Raw genomic sequence first — 26,903 nt, 5'->3', positions numbered from 1 at the left:
GTTCCAGATCGCGGGGCCCAGCCCCAAAGCACCCCGGAAGGCATCCCCCTTATTCCCTCGGGACACCTGGATTACAACTGCGTTGCCCTGCCCCACCTCCATCACTCTAACAGCAGTCGGCCCTGGTGTTAGACCCCTGGGTCACTCATCTTACTAGTTCTACTAGCTGAGACTGGAGTGGGTCCTTTGATTGGGAACTTAATCCCATTTCTGTAAAATGAAGGTAATTTAACTACCTAGCTAGATGGTTCCGTACTTCTTAGCTTTGGGAAGTGCATTACATTACAAATATCCTGGCCTTGCCGGGAGAGCTGACCAGAACACTCAAGGGTAGGGCCTGGGAATCTGAAATCCAAATTCCTTGGAAGCCGTTTCTGGCACACTTATCCTCCACCCCTGAATCTGGGGTTACTGTCCCTCTCAGGAGAAGTTTCATTCATTATTACCCTTCAACCAGGAAAAAAGCTGTCCTGGATACACCTGGATACACCTAGAGGCTCCAGAAAGTAACCACAAAGGTAAAAGTGAAAACCCCTCAGTGCCCAGGGTATGGGCTGGCACACGGCTGAGGTTTTCAGCGTCAGGAAGTGCCATGGAAAGCATCCAGGTGTGGGAGTTAGGAGTCGTAGGGGCTCAGGCTCAGCTTTAACCTGAATTCGCCGTGTAACCTTAGACAAGTCTGGTGAATTCCGGGGGTCAGGAGGAGGTTCACAAACTGGGGGCTCCTCAAGTGGGTAGTGTTTGGAGAAAATGGGGTCCCTGGGTCCTCAGGTTGGAGCTCTTCATCAGGTTCATCATCCTCCCCTGGCCCAAGCCCTGCCAGCCTCATGCTGGCCTCCCACAGCCGGTGGGCTATCCGGTCATCTCGGGCAGCTGGGGGCACTTCCTCCACGTGACAGTTGGCAAAGTATCTTCCACTGAGGGGCTCGATGCCCTCCTGTAGAGCACAGTACAGAGGAGTCTGGGCCCCTCCCTTGGGTGCCCGGAGTACCAACCAAGCCAGTGGGCGCAAAAGTGGGCGCAGCCATCCAGGAACATGGCGCAGGAATAGCTCTGAGTTCACAGGCCCTGGGGGTAAGAAGAAAGGTTGGTGGGTGAGGGCCCAGAGTAAGAGCAGTTAAACAGAGCTAGAAGGGAACTGAGGATAGAATTCCATTTCAGGGAAGTCAGGGTAGTATCTACCATGCATTCAGGGGCCCCCAGGTGAGTTCACTCAGTTTCCAACAGGACACCTCCTTCTGTCCATCCAAACTGATTGCATATGTCCATTTCCCAGATTTGGTCATGCTATGTCTCCTGCCTCCCAGGCTCTCTCCATATTTCCTAATAGCTCAAGCCCCATTCCCTTGTTTAACCAGCATTTATTAAGAACTTATGGTATATCAGGCACTATTTTGGACATTAAGGATATGAAGTTGAAGTTTCATATAAGCTTAATGAAGGCTAGTTGTATGATTATTATCACAATTATAACTACTAATGAGCCTTAAGCAATGATTATCTAAAATGTAGTCTGGCAATATCAGCAGGGCAGACCTTACTATCCTGGTGTAGTCTATTCTTTTTTGTTTTTACACCGGGAATTGAACCCAGGGATGCTTAACCCCTGAGCAATGTACCCAGCCCTTTTTACATTTTATTTTGAGACAGGGTCTTGCTGAATTGCTTAGGGCCTAGCTAAGCTGCTGAGGCTGGCTTTGAACTCACTATCCTCCTGCTTCAGCCTCCTGAGTCACTAAGATTACAGGCATGTGCCACTATGCCAGTTTATAACCTATTCTCTAAAGGCAAGGGTGAATCTATTCGCCAGAGTAAAAGTTAAATTGCTAAGGCTGGCTTTGAACTCTCAATTCTCCTACCTCAGCCTCTGGGATTGTAGGCACGCACCACCATGCCTGGCTTTCTTTTCTTTTTTCTTTCTTCTTCTTCTTCTTTTTTTTTTTTTTTTGTACTGTGTAGTGAATTCAGGAGTGCTCTACCTCTGAGCTACATGCCAGGACCTTTTTATGTTTGAGACAGAGTCTCCAGAAGTTGCTGAGGCTGGCCTGGAACTTGTGATCCTCCCGCTCCAGTCTCCCAAGCAGCTGGGATCATAGGCATGTACCACTGTGCCTGGCTGCTCTGTTGTCTTTCCAAGTTCTCCCAGAAAGAACACTTCATTTCTTGTCTCCTTCAGGCCTCTGTTCAAATGTCTTTTTGTGTGTGTGTGTGTGTGTGTGTGTGGTGCTGAGGATCAAAGCCAGGGCCTCATACATGCCAGGCAAGATGTTCCACCACTGAGCCACATCCCCAGTCCCAAATGTTACCTTTTTTAAAGCATAGCAACAACTGCAGGGAGCTGACAGTTCGTTCATTCATTCATTTGTTTATTTATTTTAAGTACCAGGGATTGACCTTAGGGGTGCGCTACCACTGAGCTATATCCCCAGTCATTTTTATTTTAAGACAAGGTCCTGCTATATTGCTGAGGCTGGCTTAGAACTTGCCATCCTCCTGCCTCAGCCTCCTGAGTCACTGGGATTATAGGTGTGTTTTGCTTCAAATGTCACATTATCAGATGTCTTCCTTGATTGCAATTGAGAGACTAGAACCTTCTGGCATTCTATATTCCCCTTACCCTGTTTTATCTTTCCTTATAGTTTCCCTCCAGCCCAGACACCAGCAGATTTTTAGGAAAGCAGATACACGTTCTTGGAAGATGTGGGCTGTCTCAGGGAGAAACATCTTTTGGGGTACAGTAAGAAATACATGTTCAGGGGAGAATGTGGCCATCTTCTTGGTGAGAAGCTTTGGGGGTATAGTGAGGAATTCACATGGAAGGGACAATGTGACCCTCTCTAGATGGAGAGATAGTGTGGAGTGGTGTGGAGTGTTAATATTATAGAGGGTTGGTTGCTGGGGCTGGAGCATATATGGAGTCAGGGGAGTTATACAATTGTGAGCCAGTTTCTGCAGCATGTGCTCATCACCCTCATATTTCTTTTTTGCAGGCAAAGGGCAGGGGTCAAGGGCATGAGCCAAGGACATGGGGTGGGTTGTTTATTTTGTTGCAGGTCTGTGGGGAGAGAAAGAAGACAGGAATTTGGGGATACAGAAAAGGAAAGACAGACTGAGCCCCTGTGTTCAATCCCCAGTAGTAAAAAATTAATAATTAAAAAATTTAAAATAAAATTCATTTTTTAAATTATAAAAATTAAAAATAGAATGAACTTATTTATAGTTATACTACTGCCTTTCTCTATAGCATTTTATCACTACCTGCCTTTGGCATGTGTTCTTACCACTGAGTTATACCCCCAGCCCAATGTCTGTTTTGTTCAGTTATATCCCCAAAGTCATGAATAATGCCTGATATGTAGTAGGTACTTAGTAAATGCTCCTTGAATGAATGAGGTTATTATTAGCTATCATAATCATCATGTTATGCTCAGTTAGTCAGTATCTAGTCAGTATCAATGACTCCATGGGGTGAGATCCCAGGTCTTATTGCCATACACTATCTAGCAGTCAGCATCCATGCATGAGGTGTGACAGGAAGAACCCACCTGGGGAGCAGCCTAGTTCCACGATCAGCAGGAACAGGTCTCTCCTTGGACCGTGCTTTTTTCCTGCTCTCAGATTCTGTGCTCATGAGAGGCAGGGGAAGTCAGGATAGGGCCAAGGAGGGAGAAGGGAAATAGGAGCAAAGATCCAGGGCCTTACCTGGGTGGGCTGCATAGCAAGTAACACCAGTGCCTTCAAGCTGGGTTGCGAGCTCTCGGGCAAACAGTACGTTGGCTAGCTTACCTGTCGGCATATGCCCGCAGCTCTTGCTGCCAGCCCACACTGGGCGGTCCAGGCGTGTGAAGTCAAGGCTTCCACGGCGGTGGGGCAGCTGAGGATACCACCACCACACGGCTAGGGCACATGTCTTCAGGCGCGAGGAGCAGCATATGTGTCAGCAGGAAGGGGCCAATGTGGTTCACCCGCAGCAATAGGTTAAAGGTCTCTCGGTTCGGCCACAGGAACTGTCCCTGGGGTAGGGGCTAGGTGTGAGTAGCTGCTTCTGAAGGAGCCCGCATGTCTCAGCATCCCAGTCTCTGAGATGGAAGTAGGGGCAACCTTCCCATGTATCTATTGGTCCCTGGAGGGGTCCAACTGGAGGGGACAATTGCCCCTGACCACCCCTCATCCCCCTTCAGGGCCTGCAGCCCCTCACCGGCATTGTGGATGAGGATGTCCAGCCGTGGCTCAGACCTCAGGAAGGCAGTGGCAAAGGCCCGCACCGAGGCGAGGACTGCCAAGTCCAAGGCCATGAAGATGGACCTCATTGTTCCCACTCCCTGTTGGAGCGGCAAGGGCTTGGATTGTCACCAGCACTTCCCTCCTTTTCCCTTTCCCCAGGCACCTAATTCTAAAAAGTCCATCTCCTGCTATTACTAAAATCTGCCCCCTATGTATTATAGTGTAATGGATAATGAATTCAAATTCTGACTTTGCTTTTTACTAGAGTGTGACCTTTGGCAAGATACTTAATCTTTCTGGGCCTCAGTTCTCTCACCGTAAAATGGGAACAATAGTAGTACCTGTTTCATAGAGTTGTGAGGATTAAATAAGTTAATATTTGTAAAATGCTCACGTCACAGTAAGCAACTGTATAGGTATTTGCTAGTATTATCCCTTCTTCCCATTATTGCTTACCCTAAAATCTGTAACAGACTTTTTATTGGTCTTTTATTACCCACACTTGCACCACAGTCACAAAGGTTTCATTTCAAAAAGCAACTTTTCTCTCAGAGCCTGCTGAGATCTGTTTATTGGTCTCAGCTGCCCATCCTAAAAAGTTCAAACTCCTCAATGGACCTATAAGAGCTTCTAGAACCTGGCCCAGGCTCAGAGCCCCTTCATGTTGCTCCTCTTAAAGGTTGTGGTTCAGCCTCTTTAAATCTTTTTTTTTTTTTTTTTTTTTTTTTTTTTTCAGTTTCTCAAATGAGACTCTTAGGGCCTTTGCATATGTGGTTCCCTCTGCCTTTCCCTTTCCTGCTGCTCTTCATTAACCTAACTCCTATTGATGAGCATCCTATCTTAGATGAGCAATTTCTTCCTTTACAGGGAGGCTCCCCCCCCACTAGGTTGCCGTGCTCCTTCCTTTTGTGACCAGAGCACTGTACCCTCTTCCGTACTTAAAGAACTGAGCCGCTCTCTCAGGAACTGGATCTCCCGAGTCGCTCGCCCCTCTGTAACCCGACGTGTCCTCAGCTCACCGTCCCACCGGCTCCGGCTTTCCCTCACCTGGCGGAGGTCGAAGGCGGCCGCCTCTCCGCGCTCCCGGCTGCGGCAGGCAAGCACCACGCGCGCTCCCCTGCGCGCCAGCTCCAGCGCCGTCATCTTCCCGATGCCGCTGTTGGCTCCTGCAGGCGGCGGGCGGGAGCCAGCTGAGCCCCCAGGGCTGCCGCCCCGCAGCGGCGGCCTCCCGCCACCCGCACTCGCAGCACTCGTTCCCCACTCACCCGTGACCACGGCCGTGCGGCCCCGCAGACTGCCGATGCCGCCGCACGGCGGGGCCTTCACCAGGTTATAGTAGACCAGCACGTAGGCGCCCAGCAGCAGCCCCGCGCCTAGCAGCAGCGCCTCCATTCCGACTGTGCCTGCCGACTCCTGCCAGGCTCCGCGCCACCCCGAACGCCGCGCCGCAGCAGCCGCCCTTCCCCGCCCAGGCCTGGAAGGGCACGGCGCGCGCCTCGTTTTCCCGAAGGCGGAGGCAGCAGGAGGCTGGGGCAGGGGTGTGTGTGCGTGCGTGTGCTCGTGTCCCTGCGAGCGCCCCCTAGGCGTGCATCTGCGTCCTTTGGCGGCGTGCCTGTGTTAACACCTGGGAGGTACATGTATGCATTTGGGCTCCGGGAGCGCCCCCTATGTGTGTGCCCGCCGGCTCCCTGGGAGTGCCGGCTCTTGATGTACGCGCATCTGCAACGTCTGTGGGTGTGCGAATGACTAATATGTGTGTACATGCCCATGGTCCCTGGGGTCACCCTTCAGGTTGTGTGGGTGCCTCTGGATCTTGTGGGCATTGTATAAGTACTTGGTAGGCCTCTCTATCCATTCATGCAGAGTCCCTCCAAGCCTGTGCATGTATCTTGTAATATCCGCCAACGCTGTTTGAATGAACATGTTTACTCTAGGTGTGAGTATGTAGCAGAGTCCCTCCCTTCTGGAGACACGTGTGCATGAATGGGCTGTGTCTCTGAGAGTCCAAGTACACGCCTTTTCCTTCAATGAACAAATCATTCAATTTCTCATCTACACATCCAGCTTCTAGGATTCTTCCCTATCCTTCCCACACAGCCCAGAAAGGGAACAGTACTCCAGGTGGCATCAGTAGTTTAAGACTGTCAGGATCCACTCAGTCGTTTCTTGTCTATACCCCCTACCCTAAACCACTTCTGAAGAGAAGCAAAGATAGTAAAACTGTTACTGCTCTTCAGATGTCTCCGGACCAATTCTCACAGGTAGGAGAAACAGTAGACACTAATAGGTGGGCAGGGACAGCTAGGCAGGCATGGGTAAGGGCACTCTTGGTCAGGTAATTAGCAGGACCTTGTCTGAGAAAGCCAGTATGATTTAGCACCTGATATTTGGCACTTTAACAGCATGCCAAAAATCTCAGGGAGGGTCCCCTTGAAGAGAGATGGCTGCACAGATAGAAAACATAATTTGAAGTACATATTCTGCTCAGTATTAAAAATACTGAGCACTAACAAAAATACTATAGTTAAGTTGGACCATTTCAGTTACTGAGCAGAATATAAACTTCTAGAGAGTTCAAGAAGCCCATTTTAACAGACAGGGGAGCAGTGGCAGAACCAAAACTAGATGGGAACCAAGGATAAACCTGAGTCCAGAGGTTTCGTGCACTTTGGACTCAGTACAATTATAGATGTTGTGAATATTTGTTCTCTAATCCTCAGGGGGAAAAAAAAAAAAAAAAAACCCCTAATACACAGATAGGCACCACCTACTCAAACAGTGTTGGAATGTATAGGTGTTCTCTAGGAGTAGGAAACTCCTCAGGATGACCTTCCTGGAGTGTCTTTCACTAAGGTCTGGAGAAGGAAAGAAGGGTTAGGTATAATGAGGGAGGGTCCCAAGACTTTATAATTAAGGTAACAGCAATTGTTAAGCTGGGATTACATCACACAACTAGAAGTGGCACAGGAGTCTACAGACCAAATTCTACTATATTAGGGTTCTCCAAAGAAATGACACTCCCTTAAGCAGATGCACCCCTCCCCTTCCTTTGCCCTCCACCACACTTTAGGCTCATTCTTTTCCAACACCACCCCTCTCTCCCAGGCTTTTCTTGAGGAGTGTCTGAGGATGAGACCTATTCAAAAGGTCCCCTATCTGTTGGGCCCAGATCTCAAGGAGGGTCCCCCTCTGAGGGACATGACAGGTAGGACAGACAGGCAGAAAACATAATTTGAAGTATTTTTTTTTTTTTTATATACAGAATACAGGAAAGTTTCTGTAAAGTCTAAAACATTACAATTACTATGTACATTGGTACTAGTTGTGGGGGTGGGAGGAGAGGAGGAAGCCAGGGGTGGGAGGAAAAGGAGAGAAGTGGCAAGAGAACAAAAAAAAAGACAAAACAGGTTTACGACAAAAACATTTTTGCTACAATAGACAATTTGAGAAAACGCTCTACCACATGTACTGTACACAGTTTTTAAAAACATTGAAAAAATGTCATCACTAGATGTATTTACACAAAATCCAAATACACTTTTCCTTATTTGAAATAAAATAGATGGACAGCCAGAAAAAGAATTCATTTCTCATTTGTCCATAATACACAGTAGCTACCTGTAGTGCAACCGCTGCAGAAAGGGAAAATAACTTGGAGGGTGGGAACCATGGAAAGAGGGTGGGTAGCGATCTTTATATTAAATAAAACAATGATATTGTATAGATTTTGCTGTATGAAAACTGTATTTTTTCTTTTAATATAAAACTATTGTCACTGCCACAAAATAGAACAAGTTTCTGATTATTTTACAACGGCGGGCGAGGGGGAAGGAGCAGGAAGTGGGGGAAGGGTTTGTGTTGGAGGAAGTGTCCAGGTCATGGATCTTCCCCTCCCTGCCCACGCTGTTCCTCAGCTCGGGTCTGCCGCTTTCCCATGAAATGTTGAGTACAAATATATGTGCAAATGCCCCCTAGAACTTGAGAAAAGAAAAAGGATTTTTTAAAAAAGTCAAAAGGTTTTCTTCATTTCATGCAAAGATTGTAGTTGAAGGGTTTCTGGTAGAGTATAGAAAACACCCGGGCTTGGTTTGTGTACATTTTTGCATTGCAGGAGTCTTGGGTGGGTGTACAGGTTGGTGGAAGGTTAGTCACCAGCCCTAAGGAACGGAGTTGGAGCGCAGCACAGGGCCCTGGTGGGGCTTGAGAGACAGCTTTTCCGCCAAGACCCCATCCTGCAGCAGGCTGGCATCGCCTTTGGGCTGTTTGGTCGCAAACTCAGTGATGCTGAAGACAAATTGCAGGCAGCCCAGCTTGATGTAGCTGCCATGGTGCAGTAAGGCCGTGGCCCTCCCAGCCGGCCCCACTGCCCCCAATCAAGCTTGAGCTGCTGGCTTTGCAATTGCAGGTCTCCGTGGTGGCCCCTGGGCCTGGGAACTCATCATGGCTGCCTCCTCACTTGGCTCTTCATCCTGTTTCTGGTTGGCGGCGGCGCCCTGGGAAAAAGGGGGATGGTCACGGGAGAGGAAACACTGAGCAGCTGCTCCATCTGGGGCTTTTTGCCAGGATTGGGCCCCACATCTCCCCATTCCAACTGCTACATGACTAGGGGTGAGGGATACTCAGAAAGGGCTGGAGAAGTCTGAGGTATCTAAGAGGTCTATATACACGTGGGTGGCTTGGTACTTGCTTCTCAGTGGACTTCCCTGGGCCCACCAGCAAGGAGAGCTTGGCCACTAGGATGGGGAAGGCAAGAGACTGAAGGTCCACTGGCAGCATGGCAGAACCATGAATGGGGCCTTAGCTTTGTGGCCACAGGCCTCTGCTCCAACTTACTGATGACACTCTGCACTTTGGCAACAATACTGCTTGGGGGGGTTGGCGGGGTCTTCTCAGAGAAGTCACACGAATACAGCACATTGTCCACCGTTTGTCCCATGCTCACTGTAGTTTAACAGCTCATAATGTTTGGTATTCTGAGGAGGGTGAGATAAGATGTATGGTCAGCTGTGTGGGGCCTGTGACTAAGGGGAGAGAGGACATATGGAGGCCATACTGCTCTATCTAGGGAAATCATGTTCTTCCCTAGTCACTGCCCCAGTCTTTTAGAATGGGGTTCAAGATTCACCTTGGGAAAGCCTGCCTTCCTAGTGACCCATACCCCCTGCTCTCCCACCGCTCCTTTCCTCTGCCTCCTCAGTACTGGCTCCTGTCGATAAGAGTACTCATGATGATGATCTCACAGGGACACACCCATAGAGCTTGCCTTGCTTCTATGCTGGTCCCCTCCCCTGCACCTATGATCAACCCCAGTAGAAATGACAGCCCTGCCCCTGGAAGCAGACAGCCATGGTAGGATGCCCTTTCACACCAAGATTTCTCTCAGAATCTCAGGGAAGAAAAGGAGAGGACTCACAACCCTATTCCCCTCCTCCCAGGGCACGGAACCAAAAACCCAGTAATAGAAAGAGGGCCTTAGGTTGGGAAAGTTCCCTCTCAACCCATCTCCACCCCTCACCTCATCGTAAAATATGCAGGCATGTTTCCCGGACACGTAGTTACAGTGACCATAGTTTGTAAGGCACACATCCATGTCAGCTCCTGCAAAGTGGGCAGAAGTAGAGTAAAAGGAGGGCAGAAACAGATTATAAGGTCGATGTATAGGGGGAAGAGGTGGAGGTGAGGGAGGTGAGAGAGAGAGGGAGGGAGTTAGCCTCTGAGTGGGTGCTAGGAAGACCTCAAGGGGCAGGTAGCTCAAGTCCCCCCTCCTTGTATTTTGTCTTTGTACTGGGAGACTGAACCCACTGGCATTTTACCACTAAGTTAAGTTCCCAGCTCTTTTATTTTTTGATACAGGGTCTAAGCTGCTGAGGCTTGTCCTTGAACTTGTGATCTTTCTCCTGCCTCAGCCTTCCAAGTCACTGGGATTAACAGGTGTGGATCACCTATATTTTCGGACAAAAACTGATGTCTTTTCCAACTCCCTGCTTAACAACTGTCCTTGTCAGCTAATCTGCCTTAGAACTATGTGGCTGCTACCCAGAAGGTACAGTGAGTTACTAAAGAGGATGGGATACTTCCATGGAAATATAACATGGGGGTCAGAGTCTAAAACAAATGCATTTGCCCTCTGCTTGGGTCTTTCCTGGCAGTGTTTCAAATGACTGAGTGGTAGTCAAATGTTTCAAATGACTGACTCCCATTCCTGATAAGGCCACAGACAATGGGCACAGACAAAGCAAAGGGCACAGACACAGAGGGAAGCACCTGACTGTTTTGTTGCATAAGTCACTCTTGTCTGAACAGTCAATGGGTTACCTATCAACTCTGGAAAAAAGCTTCCATCATTTCTTTCTAGCTTGTTGGTAAGAGTGCTGATTAGGAATGAACATATTCAGTGCCTCTCCCAGCTTCCTGGCTGGCTTACCTGTCCCGATGTAGAGGGTTCGATAGCACATGTTCACAGCTCCTCCCAACCCTAAGAGGGTGGTAGAACACAGCTCGGGCCTGTACCTCCTTTCTTTGCACTGTAAGACAAACAGGGATAGGATGATTCAGAAACTCAGAAACTGTGACCCAAACATGAACCAACAAAACCTGGACCTTTGGCTATGACCTAGAGAAAGTCCCAGTGGATGATTCATGTTTCCAGACACTGAGCTGCTTCAGGATGAGGCCTTCTCTCCTAATTCACATCATTTCCAGCATGGGCTAAGAAGGACCATGTTTAAAAACCATGGGATAAGAGGATTCATGTTTCCAGACACTGAGCTGCTTCAGGATGAGGCCTTCTCTCCTAATTCACATCATTTCCAGCATGGGATATAGAAGGACCATGTTTAAAAATGGTCACAAAATTTGAGGGTGTTAGTCTGTAAGCTCCTGAGTTACTGGTTAGCTTATCAGGGACATTCCAGCTGGTAATTAAAGGAAAACATGAAAAAACACAAGGCATGAATCAGTGTTTCTCAAACTTTAATGTGCAAATGAACTGCCTATGGATCTTGTCAAAAGGTAGATTCTGGGTTGGGTATATAGTTCAGTGGTAGAGTGCCTGCCTAGGTTCAATTATTAGAGGAAAGAGGGAGAGAGTTGGGGTGGGGGGAAGGAAGGAAGACAGGAAGAGAGTGTGAAGATTCTGACTCAGTAGGTCTGGGGTAGGGACACAGAATTGTTCTTTTTTTGTTGTTGCTGTAATTCTGGGGATTGAACCCAAGGGCACTCCATCAGTGATCTATACCCCCAGTCTTTTGAAAATTTTTTTTAAAAATTTGAGACAGGGTCTCGCTAAGTTTCTGAGGCTGGGTTGGGGCTGCAGCTCAGCGGCAGAGCACTTGCCAAGCACATGTGAGGTACTGGGTTTGATCCTCAGCACCACATAAAAATAAATAAAAAAAATAAAAAAATATACTAAGGGTGGTGATTGTGGCTCAGTGGCAGACCACTTGTCTCACATGTGTGAGGCACTGCATATAAATAAATGAATAAAACACAGGTCCATCAACAACTTAAAAAAAAAAAAAAAATATATATATATATATAAATATAAATAAGTTTTCCAAGGCTGGTCTAGAACTTGTGATCCTCCTGATTCGGTGTCCTGAATTGCTGGGATTACAGGTATGCTTAGAATTCACAGTTTTTTGGTCTCAGGAGATGGTGATTGCTGCCGGGTCTAGGGACCTGCACTTTGTTTGAAGCAGCAAGGCTCCTAAGGGCTAATGTTCAGAGATAACCAAGCAGAGTTATCACTTGATAATTTCTAAGAGGCTTACCCCACTGTTATTCTATTTCTCACCTTGAACTCAAAACTTCCCACCTGGGAAAAAACACTTCTAATTCAAATATTAGGAAGCAACTGAGCAGAGAGCATATCACATACACCCCCTAAGGGAGTGATAACTGCTTTGCTGTGTTTCAAAGTGGACTTGTATGAAAGAGTGACTTCCCTAAGTTGATGTGGGGAAGTGACTTCACCAAGCTGTGGTTGTCCTCTCATTCCTGCTCTGAGAAAAAAACCATGGTGTTTTATTAAGCCTATCAAAGATACACAAGGAGATCTGAGCTATCAAAAGTTGATTCTCCAGGGAGGCAAGGAAGTTATTCACAGATCTGATGGTGTGCTAGCAGGCATGTGCATGCGCACCTTCTGTGTGGTGCCCTCCGGAAGTCAGTGGATGTGTCCCAACACTGCCCGGTGAAGCCTGGACCCGGGAGGGGAAAAGCTGATGTATTCTCTGCAAGGCCAGAAACTTGATCAGCTTCTCGTCCAGCATATTTATCTCGATTTCTATCAAGCAAAGAGAAAGGTTTAAAAACAGCTGAGATGGAAATTAAATTGTGGAAGTAGTTAAGGGTCACACAAATAGTTCAACATTTCTGAAATCTAGCTGAGTGATTTTTGCTTAAACAGTATTGAGTACAGAGTGGTACAAGGTTTCCAGAGCTGGGCATCTCACTTGCCATTCACAGTGAGAGAGTGCCCCCAGTGCAGCCTGCGTAGTTGCCTTCTGTAGTAAGGAACATCATTTAAGGCTAATTGTACTAAAAAGGCAGAGCAAAGCAGACCAATTAGCCCGTCTGCAGGGAGGGTCTGCATATCTGATAGACTTGAATTTTCAACCCACCCTTTGTGCACAGAGATCAATATTTGTCCCTATTCTCCTTGACTTTGGAGTTTCCCACAGATGAGGTCCCTCCTCTGGGAGGGAGGATCTTGGTTTTGTTCTGAAAGCCCAGGTGATCTGCCTAAAGTGATTCTGTTCTTTCCCATCAATTTAGCACAGTTCTGTTCTCCCTTCATCTAGGATTATGTGTATGTGCAAATATAGAATGCAGAGACAGAATATGAAGCCACCTTTCTTACCCCATTCCTCTACCAAATGGTACTCCTCTTCCCCATGGTTCTAGCTCTCTTAGATGTGGCAATTCTTTCTCTTCCTTTGAAATGAGCTGATGCTGCCTGGGGACAGCAACTTTACCACAGCAGCTCGCTCACTCACCTCCATTGACATCCATAAATGCTCGAAGTGAGTTGGTGAGGTCCACCATGGCAGTAGAGTTGGCTGGGAAAGAGGGTACGGTTAAAGCGCTTCCTATGGATAACGTGCCGGGGCTGACCTTGCCATCTGGGGACGGAGCAGGAAGACTGTTACTTACGTCGCCTGAGGGAAACCCACCGGTCCAATCCCCCACAGCTGAGACAGGTCTGGATTTCGGACCCAAGGTGATGTTCCCTTCTTGTTTCTCACCCATAGGCTCTGGAACTCCTAGAGCTAAAAACGTGTGTGGTGAGGAAGGGCAGATGGAACGACAATGCACCCGGGCACGCAGGAGTTTCCAGAGCACTGAGAACCATTGCAATCCACTGCTCTGGGGAAAGTGGTGGGGTGGCTTCATTCCCTGGGTCATGACCACCTCCCTATCGCCTCTAAAAGAAGTGATAACTGCCCCTAGCAACTCTTGACTGCTGAAATATGATTCATAGTGTGCAAAAATATATCCACACTGGTATTAAGAGATGGTGAGAAACAGGGAAAATAGTCTGAGAGTAGGGCCATCCTGGGACCAGGGGCCCCCATGCAGAGAAATCACAGTCACCTGGTTACCGAGATTCCCAGCTGACTAGGAGGCCAGCTTCAGTTCAGACAGGAGAGACCACAGGGGGTTCCAGCAGCATCTGAAACCTGGTTCAGATGCTGGGGTCAGCAACCTTGAGGTCCTGAGTGCTGACTAGGGATAGCTGAGAGAGCAGGTCCAAACTGGGCCAAGTTCAGACTTAAGGGACTGCCCTTCGGCATGTGGTCTGAGGGCAAGCTTCCGGGCCAGACCAACCTCTGTGGGCATCCCACTTTGCAGCTACTCTGAAAGGCAGTGCTGCTTTCTGTCCCTGCTTCCCTGACACGGAAGTTCCTCAAATGAGCTGGCTCTGAGAATCTGCATCAGGCGTGGCTTTAGTCTCTTATGTGGATCAAGAAACACTGAGGTCGTTGCCCAGAACCTCAGGCTGACCCCAGTGGTTTCCAGAGAGCATGTTGCCTTCTTCTAAGGTGACGGAACAAGACAGGCAGAAGACTAGGCCTGGAGGGTGAGAGAAGGAGTCAGGAGACCCAGGCTGTAGTTCCAGTCCTGCCACTGCCTTGGTAGGTCACCTTAAGGAAATCACTTAAGCTTTTAGAGCCAAGTAACCCCACCTATAAGATGAGGACAAGTTAACATGTGTTTCCTCTTCTACAACAGACAATATGGGGAGGACAAATAATATAGAAATTAAGATCCTCTGAAGCATTCACAAGGATATAAGTGTTTTTAGAATCTTAAGTCTTCTTTGTCAGGAAAAGCATAAAATTATTCCAAGTCACTGGAGGCTGAGCAGCACTCACCTGATGATGGCGCTGGTGAGCAGAATCGCTGGTTGGCTCCTGTAGCCAAGATACCATCTCCTGCTGCTTGTGGGGGACGTGAGCACCCGGGTGGCATTGGGGGTGAGCCCAGTGGCCTTGAATCTGTCAATGGAGGTCCTATCTGTGATTGGACAGTTCTTTCTTTGCAAAGTGCTGGTGTTCTCGATGCTGGCACAAGAGCTGGGAATGGAAGGGGGCAGGCTTGGGACAGGAACCAAACTCCTCTGGGGGCAAGAGCTGGGGCCAGTGGCATTCTCTGTCTTCACAATGATGCCGACGGTGTGATTCTGAAGCCCCCCAGCCGCTGGTGGCGTGAGGGGCCGAGGCCAGCCTTGCCGATGTGAAAGGCAGGTAGAGGGGTGTTGTTGGCGCCTGGAAGTCGCCGGGGGTCCGTGGAATCAGTGGGGCTGCTGTAGAGGTGGGGGCCATTGGCTTTCACCTCTGTGTTCACTGGCCCGTTGGCAGTCCCACAAGGGGCTTTCTTGGATTTTTCCGCACAAGAACTGCAGCTGATGTCCTCTAGGGCTGGGAGCTGGTGGGGTGGAGAGCAGCTCAGGGAATTCTGGGTGCTAATCCCTGAGGGGCAGGACAAGGGGGTAGTGGGAAGGTGTAGGTGCCTTGTCAGCGGTTTGCAGGATGTGGTGATTGAGCTGTCAGTCACAATAACAGGCTTAATATCAGCCTTCTCTGTCTGTTCAGAGTCCCAATGCGAAGGCATCTGCTTAGCAGATAATGTTTCAATATGCTGCACTGGAGCGCAACAACACTACAGAGCCACTGCAATGGAAGGAGGGAGAGGAGAGAGGAGGGTGAGAGGCCCCAGAAGGCGCCCAGTCCATCCTGCCACAGTGGCCAGGGCTACAGCAGAGCTGACAAGCACTGTTTCAGAGGTCCCCAATGTGAATGCCCAGAAGGGTGTGCTTGACTTCTGATAGGATTCCATTTCCATTCCCAAGCAAGACTTGTTGGTATACTCGGCAGGCACCCCTGGTCAGCAGAGCTTGGGATTCTTGTTTTTGCTCTGCCCCTAAGGCTCACCTTGTGACTAATATTCAGCAAGTACCCCAGCACCTGCTGTGTGTCCAGCACTAGCAACTAACCCCTCTATGGATCTACTCATTTTTTTCCTACAATATAGATTTGCCCGGCTCGCGGTTGCACTGGGGGACGGACGGAGAGGAGCAGACCAGTCGACTCTGTAGTTCTCTTACTTGACTTTAGGATCTGAGCCAGAGGTTCTCTGTGGAATACTCAATGCTTAGGGGGGGTGAGGGTGGGGGTGTAGGGGAATGACAGACACTGAGGCTACTTCCAATAACAGCTATGATGAGGCGGAAAGAAGATTGAATCTGGAATCCCAGTTCTGCCCTTCACTCACCTCTTGCTGTTCTGCCTGGGTGGCTAAGTGCTCAGAGTTCAAAAGGTGCGTCTGTGATTCCTCGGGAATCCCATTGCAGATCAGTTCCCCGTCCCGAATGGCCGCGGGTGCAATGAGAGGGGGTGGAAACTGGTACTGAAATTTTTATAGCATCAGGAACCTGTTCAGAAGAAAGAAGGAAAGGGAGATTGGTGCTAACACATTTGGTTTGATTCTGTCCTGGCATACCATTCTATTTGTGGTGCCAGGGGACATTTACTCTGGGTCCACTAAGGACAAAGAGGTTCAGTGCTGCGCAACTGCCTCTGATGTCCCACTGACTCTGACACCTGCACACTGGCCTGAAAGGGCAAAGAAATGGAAATAGCAGGTAGGGCCTCCACTTTTCTTCATCAAGGTCAAAGGCCTGTAGGAACCTCAGGAACCACTGTATGCTGTCTTGTGTTTTGGCCTGAAAAGTATAAAGCTGACAATGGACAGTGCTTCAAAGGTGGTGCTTTATATTCTTACTGCTCAGGGTCAAGTTTTGGGAGGTAGGTGAGACATAAGAAGTTAAAATGAGGCCACATTCCATGGTGGGAATGCTCAGCATGAGGCTGTTTAATAAAAAGCACTCAATGAAGGTTAGGTTTCACCACTCATGACTCATGATAAAACTGAAGACCTTTTTTTCCTCATGACTTCTTTGCTGCACAACAAGAAGACACACTCTGACTCACACCATGTAAGAATGAGAGAGAACCATATAAGCAAAGAGTCATTCACACATTCAACCAACATTTACTTGAACACCTCCCAAATTGGTACTGTTCAAGTACAAAGGTCCAGGGATGAATAAAAACTTAAGGTTGCCCCCAAAGAGCTCACATCACAGCTAGTGTTGGAGAAAAAAAACCCAGAAATTATTATAATACATGTAACGGATCCTAGAATAGACATGTCAAAGTGTGCCTATCAAAAAAACACACAATAGAGTACTAATTTTAGTTTAGCGGGACAGGAGTTTAGGAGCTTGCGGATTAGGGAAGATTTTACCAAGTCTTGAATCAAGACTGTAAAGTTGAGAAAGAATTTCTTTGCAGGATAAAGGAGAATAAGGGTCGGGGAGCCAACATGTAAGGCACAGAGATGTGAAAGTACTTGGTGGATTTAGAAAGCATCCAGAGAACCAACAGATTTGTTGACCAAGACCCTTATGAAGATAGGAGGAGCTGGAAATGGTTTCTAGAATTCTGGCCTCCAGGACTGGGGTAGAGTCACTATCCTTCACATGACACTGGAAATATAGAGGGAAAAGCAGATTTGGAGGATGGAAGTCTTCTATGGTCTAGGGTAGGTTGAGACCTGAGCTTATCTGTGGGATGGGCAGGCAGACATGCATCTGCATATGAGAAAAAAGGCAAGTATGTGGAGTTAGGAGTCATCGCCTGGACCTTGGGCTTTTTTGAGGTCACCAGCAATTAGAGGAGGAGGACGGAACAGTGGGCTAGTCTAAGGCTGTTCCTAGAGAAGAGTGAAAAGGTAGCTGGCGGAGGAACTCCTAACCCAGATAACAAATTCTGAGATTTCACCTGTGCTTTTATAATGAAGGAGAAAGGCCATTGTCCTATGGTGCTATTAGTCCTCATTTCACTCTTAAACTGTACAAATAACAAAAGTTTTTTCAGGCCTCTCATTGCCTGGTTGTTGATTTTCCTCAACAACAGGAAAACACTTAAAAAACATGGATGGAGCCAGGTGCAGGGCATGCCTGTAGTCCAGTGACTTGGGAGGCTAAGGCAGAAGGATTGCGAGTTCAAAGCCAGTATCAGCAAAAGCACTTAAGTAACTTAGTGAGTTGAAATAAGATACAAAATAGGATTTGGGGATGCAGCTCAGTGGTCAAGTGCCCTCTGAGTTCAATTCCTGGCACCCCAACCAACCAACCAACCAACAGTGGAGGGGGAACACAATAATGATGGGACTTAATCAAGGCCTCAGGGACTGTTACTTCAGTGGCCAGGCTCGATTCCCTATCTACACAGCAAATCACACAGTGTAGATCACTTTAGATCCATTTAGTTGAGGTCTGTGGCATGCCACCTCTAATATCCCCCACTGCAAACACTTTAATTTTAGAAAACTTGTGTTTTCACTGAAGTATAAATATTTATCCAGTTAAGAGTTTGTTACACAATTTCCAACAGTTAGTATCTTGCTTGGACTAACACAGGAGGTGATGGGTGTGGTGTGACTGAGTTTAAAGTGTGGCTGCCACCAAGTGGCCACTTTTGAGAATTGCTGGTTTTGATGATATCAAGTTCATATATAGGTACATTGTGCTGAGCCCCCCTACATTATCTGAATGAGAGGACTGAATGAATTATGAGAAACAACATAAGGGAAGGAAATTTTTCTGTCAAGCTTTGTGGACACAGTTCAGCAACTGTCAAGTATATAAAAATGCTAAGTATCATCACTATCATTAATTAATTAATTAATTATTTTTTTAAAAGTTACAGATGGACACAATACCTTTATTTTATATATTTATTTTTATGTGGTGCTAAGAATTGAACCCAGTGCCTCACATGTGTCAGGCAAGCGCTCCACCACTGAGCTACAACCCTACCTCTAATTTATTTATTTTTATATCAGGGATTGAACCCAGCTGCACTTAAATCACTGAGCCACATCCCCAGTCCTTTTTATGTTCTATTTTGAGATAGGGCCTTGCTAAATTGCTAAGATTGGCTTTTAATTCATGATCTTCCTGCCTCAGCCTCTGGAGCCACTGGGATACATACCCAGTCAAATGCTAGGTATTAATACAGCAAAGTTACAATACAGAGTATTGGTGATCTATTCATGAAAGCCTGGAAATAGATTTAATTCTCCTTTAGAAGTTTTCCTCTTAAGTTCCTCTACTGGAAACAGCTCCTCACTTTTCATGTGACTCTGCTTAGTCACCCACATGTTCAACTTACTATCTTGGACAGGGGACATCTAATAGGGACAGACAGAATGACTGTCAGGTGAGGAAGAAGTGACAACCAAGCGCAACTTGGTTTGGTGGGATGGGTTGAAGAATGCTTATCTTTGGAGAACCAGAGAACTGCAGACTTTGAAAGCCTATTTGGGGCTTGGCCCTCACCATGCTCAAGTATTAAAATACAAGGTTAACATTCATTACTTGCTGAGATATCAAAGACAAATCTGTGGGGCTTCACAGTCTCCCTGTTTGTAAAATTGGGACAATGACCCTCTCTGTTTATCAAATAAAAGCAATCAGACACCTCTATCCTGCCTGCACCAGATCCATGACTCACCTTCAGGCTTCTTCTTTTGACTGACTGGAGCACGCGGCGGTTAGGAGGGTGCTTCTTATGGATTCGGTTCAGGAAGTCCACTTTAACGACATGCTGTGAAATGGTGTCCTGGAAACGATCAAACACCTGGCACCGATTGCTCAGTGTCATATTCTTCTGGTTCAGCTAGAGACAAATCAGAAACACCCCTGTGGTGAACCTTGAAAGGTACCCCCACATTCAGATAGCCCCATTCTCTAAGATACTAAAAATAACAACAAAGACCAGAATCTCTCGGTCAAATGGGTTCCTTCAGTAAGGGGCAAGATGCCAGCACTCTTGCTAGAAAGCAAGGTAACATGGATGAGACTTTCCTCCTCAGCCTTACCCAGATCAGTGGCAGAGAGCTGATATATTTCTGTTTCCTAGTGAGGTTCAAAAATAGGAACGAGGAAATTAGCCTTAAGAATTCAGCCTGAAAGTCCTCTCTGTTGGGGTATCCTCCCAGCAGCATCAAGTTTCAGAGGACATGCAGACCTAGACCCCTAAGAAACCAAACTCCGTTCCTAGCAAGGGACTCTCAGAGGAAGCAGGACTGTGTCCTACAGATGAGCTTGGCCAACAGCTGGATGAGAATCCTACATGCCCTGACCTTTTTCTGTTCTAGGGTTCAAGGGAGCATTAGTGAACCCATTTTGGTATCACAGTCTTCCTTCATAGAAGGGGGAAAACTTGGCCAGCTCTTAAGAGGCTAACAGGAAAGAAAGCAGAGTTTCTGCAATAGCCTACAGAAGACACAGAGAAACCATGCCACTCTCCTCTTCTATATCTGCTCCCCTAGTTCAAAAGAAAGAATCTCCTCTGAAAGCTTCCTAATTGGTAAATTAGGCACAACCTTTAAGTGGCTAATAAAATTAGCTAATTAGTAATTTCTTATTCTCTGGAAAATTGCTCCTTAAGATATGTGCTTGGGTAAACTGCTTATGGTCATTTTTTTATGGTTTGGCAGGAAGCACAAAAAAAAAAAAAAAAAAAAAAAAAAAAAAAAAAAAAAAAAAAAAAAAAAAAAAAAAAGATACATCAAGCCTTAGAGACACACTTCCTCTTAGATAAATCTGAGAGGCAAGAGTCAGAAGAACATAAAGTAATTCTTCCATGTGTAAAAGAAATCAAACCCAGGGCCTTACAAGTGCTAATTAGCACCCCTAACACTAAACCACACTTCCAGACTCCATGTGTGCAAGTCTTTAATTATTTCATGGTTAATATAATTTGGTAGATGATGTTCTTTTTTGTTTGTTTCCAGTGCTGGGCATTGAACTCAGGGCTAGGTGCTCTACCATTGAGCTCTATTTCTCATCCTATGTCTTACTCTGTTTTTTTTTTTTTGTACCAGAGATTGAACCCAGGGTTAGGGTTAGCCACTGAGTCATATCCCCAGCCCTTTTATATTTTGAGACAGATCTCGGTAAGTTGCTTAGGGCCTTGCTAAATTGCTGAAGCTGGCCTGAACCTTTAATCTTCCTGCCTCAGCCTCCTGAGTTGCTGGGATTAAACATGTGCACCACCACGCTCAAAGACAATGTCTTAAGTAGCAACCTTTTTGGTTTGGAAGGGTTTCTCTTATGAGGAAGTACCTCCTCCTGGAGCCCTCTACCATTCCACCTTGTATCTGTTCTAACTGCCTAGAAGGAAAAATCCTTTTGGAGATAGATAACGATAGCTGTGTTCTAGCCTTGAGAAGCAATATAGAAAATGTATCCTAGACTCCTGGTGATAACAATATTCATTCATTCTTTTTTTATTTTTTAGTTGTAGATGGACATAATACCTTTATTTTATTTATTTATGTTTATGTGGTGCTGAGGATCGAACCTGGTGCCTCACACATGCTATGCAAGCACTCTACCACTGAGCTGCAACCCCAATCCTACAACAGGCATTCCTTCAACAACTTATTGAGCACCAATACAGATGGTTACAGAGAATTAAAGCCATAGAGGAAAAGAACCTCATTTGGTGCCTGGGACACATGTATTCCAGATAGCCAATCATGTATTTCCTTAATGTTAGATCTTCTAGGGCTGTACATCAATGGCTTACTTCACAGCAGGAGAATTACTCAAAACAACCAAGTATGCTTTTGCAGCCAAAATAAGGCAATTGTGGGAAAAGGCAAAAACGCACAGCTAAGGTATGTCAAAATAATCAGAATCAAGTAGGATGGTGTACAGAAAATAGCATCTGTGAGATTATAGTGAACTCTGGCACAAAAGTTGACCTTAATATGCTTTCTATTATACCAGTCCACCCCAGGTGTGCCCATACAGGACTGATTGGACACTGCTGCACTTACCACCACATGTTCGATTTGATTCGGACAACATCCATCTGCCCAGGGGCATGGCAGTGAGCGGTGTGGCTCGAGGCCAGTCCATATGAAACAGGAGGGGGCAATAGTCACACTGAATGAGAGGGGCCACACGGCAGCTCCTGCCAAAAGAAAAAAGAGATATGGCTATTTCTGTATCAAGATGGGAAAATTCAGACTAATTCCGCATTGTGGAACAACCTCCTCTTCTTAATCCTAAAATATTCTTCCACCTCTTCCTATCCCAATGATTCAGTTATACTTCTGATCAGAAAGATGGAAGATTTGGGGGCTTCATTCAGGTTCTCCATTATTCTCTCTTCTGAGAAGAATATCTCTTGTGATGACATAAATGTTTACCTGGAGTATGGCTGTCAGAGCAAGAATGGTCAATGCTCATACCCACCGGGTAAGGCAGTCAACTCTGCTCTTCAAACTCCTCAAAAGAAAACAACTACCTTATTGTAAAAAACAACTAGCAACCTTTCTAGATTCTTCACTTCAGCAAGAAAAGGTTTTCTCTTTTGCACAAAGCACTGGGTAGTACTGACAGAGAGGTATGTGAGCAAATGATTTTATAATGTATACATGTAAGTGTGGCTCAAGGAGGGGGCTAACACAAATGCTAACTATGATTTTTATTCCTTGGGTTTCTGAGATGCCACTGAGCCACAATTTTGCACTACTGTCTAGTTCCCTGTAGCTTTGTTGTAGAATACTTCTTTTTGTTGTTGATGTAGAATTCTTCCCCTCCCCACTGCCCTTCAGTGCTGGGGATTAAATCCAGGAGTGCTCTATGACCAAGCTACACTCCTGGCCCTTTTTTTCAAAAAATTTTGAGGCAGGGTCTCCTTAAGTCGCCCCGTTTAGTGACTTATGATCCTCCTGCATCAGCCCCCTTGGTAGCTGGTATTACAGGTGTGTGCTACTATGCCCAGTGAATACTTCTTTTTGATAGCTATTTTCTCCTGCAATCCTGTTCTAACCATAACGTAGTCCTACACACCCTAGTCAACAAGTTCCCCATCAGTAATTGAAGCAGCTGTCACTGAGATCCTATTTGAAGGAATCCAGTGACCTAAGGAAGATATAACTGGGATAGTGGGGGCTTTGAGAAATCATTTAGACCAATCAATGTACCCAAACTACCATATATACTTGTGCTACTTTTAACTCATCTTTACTGATTTACATTTTGTCTTTTCCAGGAACATGAGGCCTTGCTGGCCATAATTCTTCCTTCTATCTAATCTAATAATCTCATACTTCAGTTTAAGTCCAACTTTTCTTGTTCTAGTCTCTATCAACACAGTTGATAGTATTCCTATACTATTACTCTTCAGGGTATTTGTTAATACTTTCAAGGCTCTGGTCAGTCAATTAGTCAGTTTCTGTGTGTTCATACCATCAGTAAATAGGTTGTTCACATTTAACACATCTGGAAGAAGTGATGGAAGAGGAAAAAAATGCATCATTTGCTGAATATAAAGGAAGAGCCCCTTGGTATAGAAGAAAATACCTGTTACATGTGAAGCAGACTTTGACGGGTAAGGGAACAAGACCATTGTGATCTAACTCATGTTGTGTCTTCTTAACATTTTTCCCTGTGGTTTCCTCCTTTCTTCTCCTCTTGCTAGAACCTAGAAAAGAAATTGGTGGTGCTGAACTGTCCCTGGCTTCAGAGTTCCTCACCTAGGATATGGAAATAACATTAAGTGAAAGGAACAGATCTTAGAAAAACCATATGCCATGGCCCAGACATGGATCTTTCTGAGGCCCTCAGGCTGGTTTCAAATGAGAAAAATGAATAGGAAGAGAAGAAAAAGGAGACTCAGATATAAGTCAGAACCTCTTCATGAGCGAGCAGAAGTCACCTGTTCTATGGTAGTAACACATCTGTTTTACAAACAGGAAGTGATCAGAAACCTGGATTTGACACTGGCAACCTAAGAAATATAAATGCCCAAGTCAAATGGTCAACAAAGATTATTCTGTGAAGGTAGCTGAAGAAAATACTACAAATTTACATTTTTATAGAAATCATAAATAACTCAATTCCATATGTATCTTTTTAAGCTTGCTAATTTCTCTTTATATGGCAAGAAAGAGAGATCTAGAAGCTTTGTGGTATCAATTAGAAACCAAGACTTGATTTAAAAAAAAAAGAAGAAAGAGGGTAATCGGTAATACCCTCCAATTGGTAATACCCTCAGCTAAGTTGTTGAGAGGCTCACTAAGTTGCTGAGGCTGGCCTTGAACCTGAGAGTCTCCTGCCTCTAGAGACTCTAGGATTACAGGAGTGCATCACCAGGCCCAGCTTACATTTTAAATTTTGCACCAAGTGAAAGTGGCACCAATTTGGGGGGGGCGGGGGGGAGGGAGGATACTGAGAACTGAGAAGGGGCAGGAAAGGAGTTTGGAGAGGGTAATTGGTAATAGATGGATATTACTAAATTACCAATTTATAATATCTATCAGAGCTATCAATGCATACTGACCCAGCAATTCTAATATTAGGAATTTAACCTACATATAATACCCACACATCTATTACATGTAGTACACAATGATGTAGTTACAAAGTTATTTGTTGAAGCACTACCTTAGTAACAAAATATTAGGAACCACCTCAATGTCAGTTAATAGGAAACTGGCTAAACTGTGGCACATCTGTACAATGGACCATTATGCAAACACAAAAAAACTGAGGAACTTCTATATTAATATATTATGACCCCTAGAATATATTTGTGAAGTGAAAAAAGCAAGGTGCAGAACAGTATATCTAGTATGTTATTCAAGGAAAAAATACACACACATATCTGTATTTGCTTATACGCGCACAAAGAAATTCTAGGATACACAAGAATCAACCACTGGTTTTCCGTGAAGGGTAGGAAGGTGGACAACAGGAGTGAAAGGGAAATTTTTCACTCTAAGTCTTCATATTAATATATATATATATATATATTTTGGTGTGTGTGTGGTCTTGGGGATTGAACCCAGGGGTACTTTCCCAATGAACTACATACCCAGTCCTTTTAATTTTTTAAGACAGGGTCTTGCTAAGTTGCTGAGGCTGGCCTTGAACCTGAGATCCTCCTGCCTCTAGAGACGCTTGGATTATAGGAGCGTGCCACCAGGCCCAGCTTATATTTTTAATTTTGCACCAAGTGAAAAAAAAAAAAAAAAAAAAGGAAGATACTGAGAAGGGGTAGGAAAGGAGTTTGGAGACTCAGAAAAATGGAAAATTGAACAAGCACTGTACTAGCTAAAAACCTCCAGGCAGAACCAGGAATAAGAAATGTGAGACAGTGGCTACATAGGCAACACTGCTCTTTTGATGGATGATAATCCTTTGGGGGAAGCTGGGGTGGGGGAGGAGATATGATGATGGTGTGGCTAACCTGGTAGTGCAGTGGTACAAGTCAGTTCATTGGGTAACTGAAATTGGGTGGGGTTCCGCTCCATAGCGGCAGCAATGAGCAGCTCAAAAGGCCGCCTCAGCTGGGGCTGCACATAGTCCGGCTCTGCTGCTACTGGCTCCTCATCCACGTCAATGATGTCCTCATCAACGTCGTTCTGCTCAGAGGTGGGGGTCTCTGTGCTGGCGTTGGATGTGGGGGTGCCAGGCCGGCTGGCTCTCCTTTCCAGTATCCGGGCATGGGCAATGGCCTTGAGTTCAGTTTTGCTAGCTGATCTGTCCAACAAGTCAGTGTCACTGCTGGGTGATGTAGTCCGTTTGCCAGTTTTTTCCACCAGTCCATTGACATGGCCCAGCTCCTTTTTCTGCTCTCGTTTCTGTGCAAATGAATAGGTGGGCCCATCATGAAAAGTACCACAAAATAAAGAGATGCGTGTACAATGTCCTGTTAGCTCATTAACCAAAATCACAAAGTCCCTTACATATCACAGAATCATCCACCTTGGGACTCGGTCTGTTAAAATTGACACACTATAATTGAACTAAATTAAAGATGAGAAAACTATGGTAGTGGAGAATCACCGAAAGCATTGGAAAGTTAGAAACAATTATACAAATTATACATCATTAACGCTATCTCATCATATGACACATATCATCTATATACAAAGTACAGGTCAAAGGGTTAAAAAAATTAACACAATGAGAATAAATTTAGTAATAATAACAAGTGAGATCAACAAGTGTAATTTGCTTTGGAGCATCCTAACTTTCTGAACGATTATTAAAACTTTGCTCAAAATAGAGAAAATGTGCAAAAACAACGGTAAAAGGTAAAATAGCCCAGTAGGGTTTCCTTTTTAGGGAGGTTGGGTCCTGGCATTGAAACTAACTACACTATAAGATAGAGTGATGGCATGTGGAGGGAAATCATGGTGTCCAAGAAAGATGCTTTCAGTGTTTCAACTTTAACTAGAACTTCGAAAGTGACACTTCTTAGAAGGTGGAAAGATGGAAAAAGCTTAGGTGTACTCAGTAGGACTGGATGACTGATAATACATTTTCCTCTAGGACTCCAAAGAGAGTGGCCAAAGATTTAACACTGGTCTCTAGTCAGAAGATCTGGGATCTTGTCCCAGTTCTGCCACTGATTCCCTCTGACCTTGGGTGACTCAGGTTGGTGGGCAGAAATTTCTCCACCTACAAAGTGAGACCAATAAAAACCTTTCTTCTCTTTTTCTGGGAAAAATGGTAGAGACAGAGGGTCACATATTTGAAGGGGATGGCTCTGAGTTGGGGAAAGACCTAGTGTCCACTAGGAATTATGATAGGACCTGAATATCAGAGGCTGATGAGGCCCAGAGGATTTATCATTTTAATCTACTTCATAGTAAATACAGGAGCCCAAAAGGGAGTGGTGGAAAAGGCAGATTTGTACCAGTAGACAAAGAGGTCCATGTGAAAGCAGGTCAGAGTGGCAACCAGGAGAAGCACCCCATGTTGAAAAAGCTTACTATAATTCCCAGCAAGTAGCCCTGCTTCTAAAAAACCAATAAAGACACAACACAGCTTTAAAATAAGATAGAATTTGGTTCAAATTTTGGCTCTGTCAATTCCTTTGAGTCCTTGGGAAAGTTATTCTACATTTTTCAGTCTCAGTTTCTTCCTTTTTAAAATGGAGATCTACTACTAGCAGCCTTAGATGGCTGTGTAGATTAAATGAAATAAAAATAAAATAGCAAGACACCTGGCATATGATAGGTACCAACATAATGTTAGTTCCTTTTCTCAATCCTCCTTTCCTGGCTTCACCTCTTCT

General features: G+C 45.7%; 2 protein-coding genes and 1 long non-coding RNA gene across 3 annotated transcripts in view; 1 reads left to right on the top strand and 2 right to left on the bottom strand.

Moving 5' to 3' along the window:
• Positions 1 to 26,903, top strand: part of LOC306656133 — a 324,085-nt gene that overhangs the window by 103,354 nt on the left and 193,828 nt on the right. The gene's annotated exons all lie outside the window — the stretch shown is intronic.
• DHRS13 (dehydrogenase/reductase 13) lies at positions 168 to 5,896 on the bottom strand. Its single transcript, XM_079131007.1, is given in 10 exon segments — positions 168 to 730; positions 733 to 1,068; positions 3,703 to 3,787; positions 3,789 to 3,826; positions 3,829 to 3,868; positions 3,870 to 3,994; positions 3,997 to 4,007; positions 4,192 to 4,322; positions 5,272 to 5,390; positions 5,490 to 5,896. Coding segments are annotated over 10 exon segments (1,293 nt in total). The 5' UTR covers positions 5,617 to 5,896; the 3' UTR covers positions 168 to 449.
• The window catches only part of PHF12 (PHD finger protein 12), a 43,592-nt gene continuing 24,144 nt past the window's right edge, over positions 7,456 to 26,903 (bottom strand). The window contains 24 exon segments of the mRNA XM_079131001.1: positions 7,456 to 8,567; positions 8,569 to 8,630; positions 8,633 to 8,705; positions 8,707 to 8,717; positions 9,058 to 9,151; positions 9,153 to 9,197; positions 9,740 to 9,822; positions 10,649 to 10,709; positions 10,711 to 10,748; positions 12,368 to 12,511; positions 13,224 to 13,349; positions 14,604 to 14,760; positions 14,762 to 14,973; positions 14,976 to 15,219; positions 15,221 to 15,261; positions 15,264 to 15,356; positions 15,359 to 15,401; positions 16,003 to 16,146; positions 16,148 to 16,162; positions 19,311 to 19,475; positions 21,646 to 21,672; positions 21,674 to 21,782; positions 23,180 to 23,300; positions 25,068 to 25,461. Of these exon segments, the coding sequence (XP_078987127.1) occupies positions 8,382 to 8,567; positions 8,569 to 8,630; positions 8,633 to 8,705; positions 8,707 to 8,717; positions 9,058 to 9,151; positions 9,153 to 9,197; positions 9,740 to 9,822; positions 10,649 to 10,709; positions 10,711 to 10,748; positions 12,368 to 12,511; positions 13,224 to 13,349; positions 14,604 to 14,760; positions 14,762 to 14,973; positions 14,976 to 15,219; positions 15,221 to 15,261; positions 15,264 to 15,356; positions 15,359 to 15,401; positions 16,003 to 16,146; positions 16,148 to 16,162; positions 19,311 to 19,475; positions 21,646 to 21,672; positions 21,674 to 21,782; positions 23,180 to 23,300; positions 25,068 to 25,461 (2,688 nt within the window). The 3' untranslated portion in view covers positions 7,456 to 8,381.

The sequence above is a fragment of the Sciurus vulgaris genome (genome assembly GCF_902686455.1).
Source record: "Sciurus vulgaris genome assembly, chromosome: 3".
Taxonomy (NCBI): domain Eukaryota; kingdom Metazoa; phylum Chordata; class Mammalia; order Rodentia; family Sciuridae; genus Sciurus; species Sciurus vulgaris.
The sequence above is the reverse complement of the archived record's forward strand: the minus strand, read 5'-3'. Positions and strand labels throughout refer to the sequence as shown.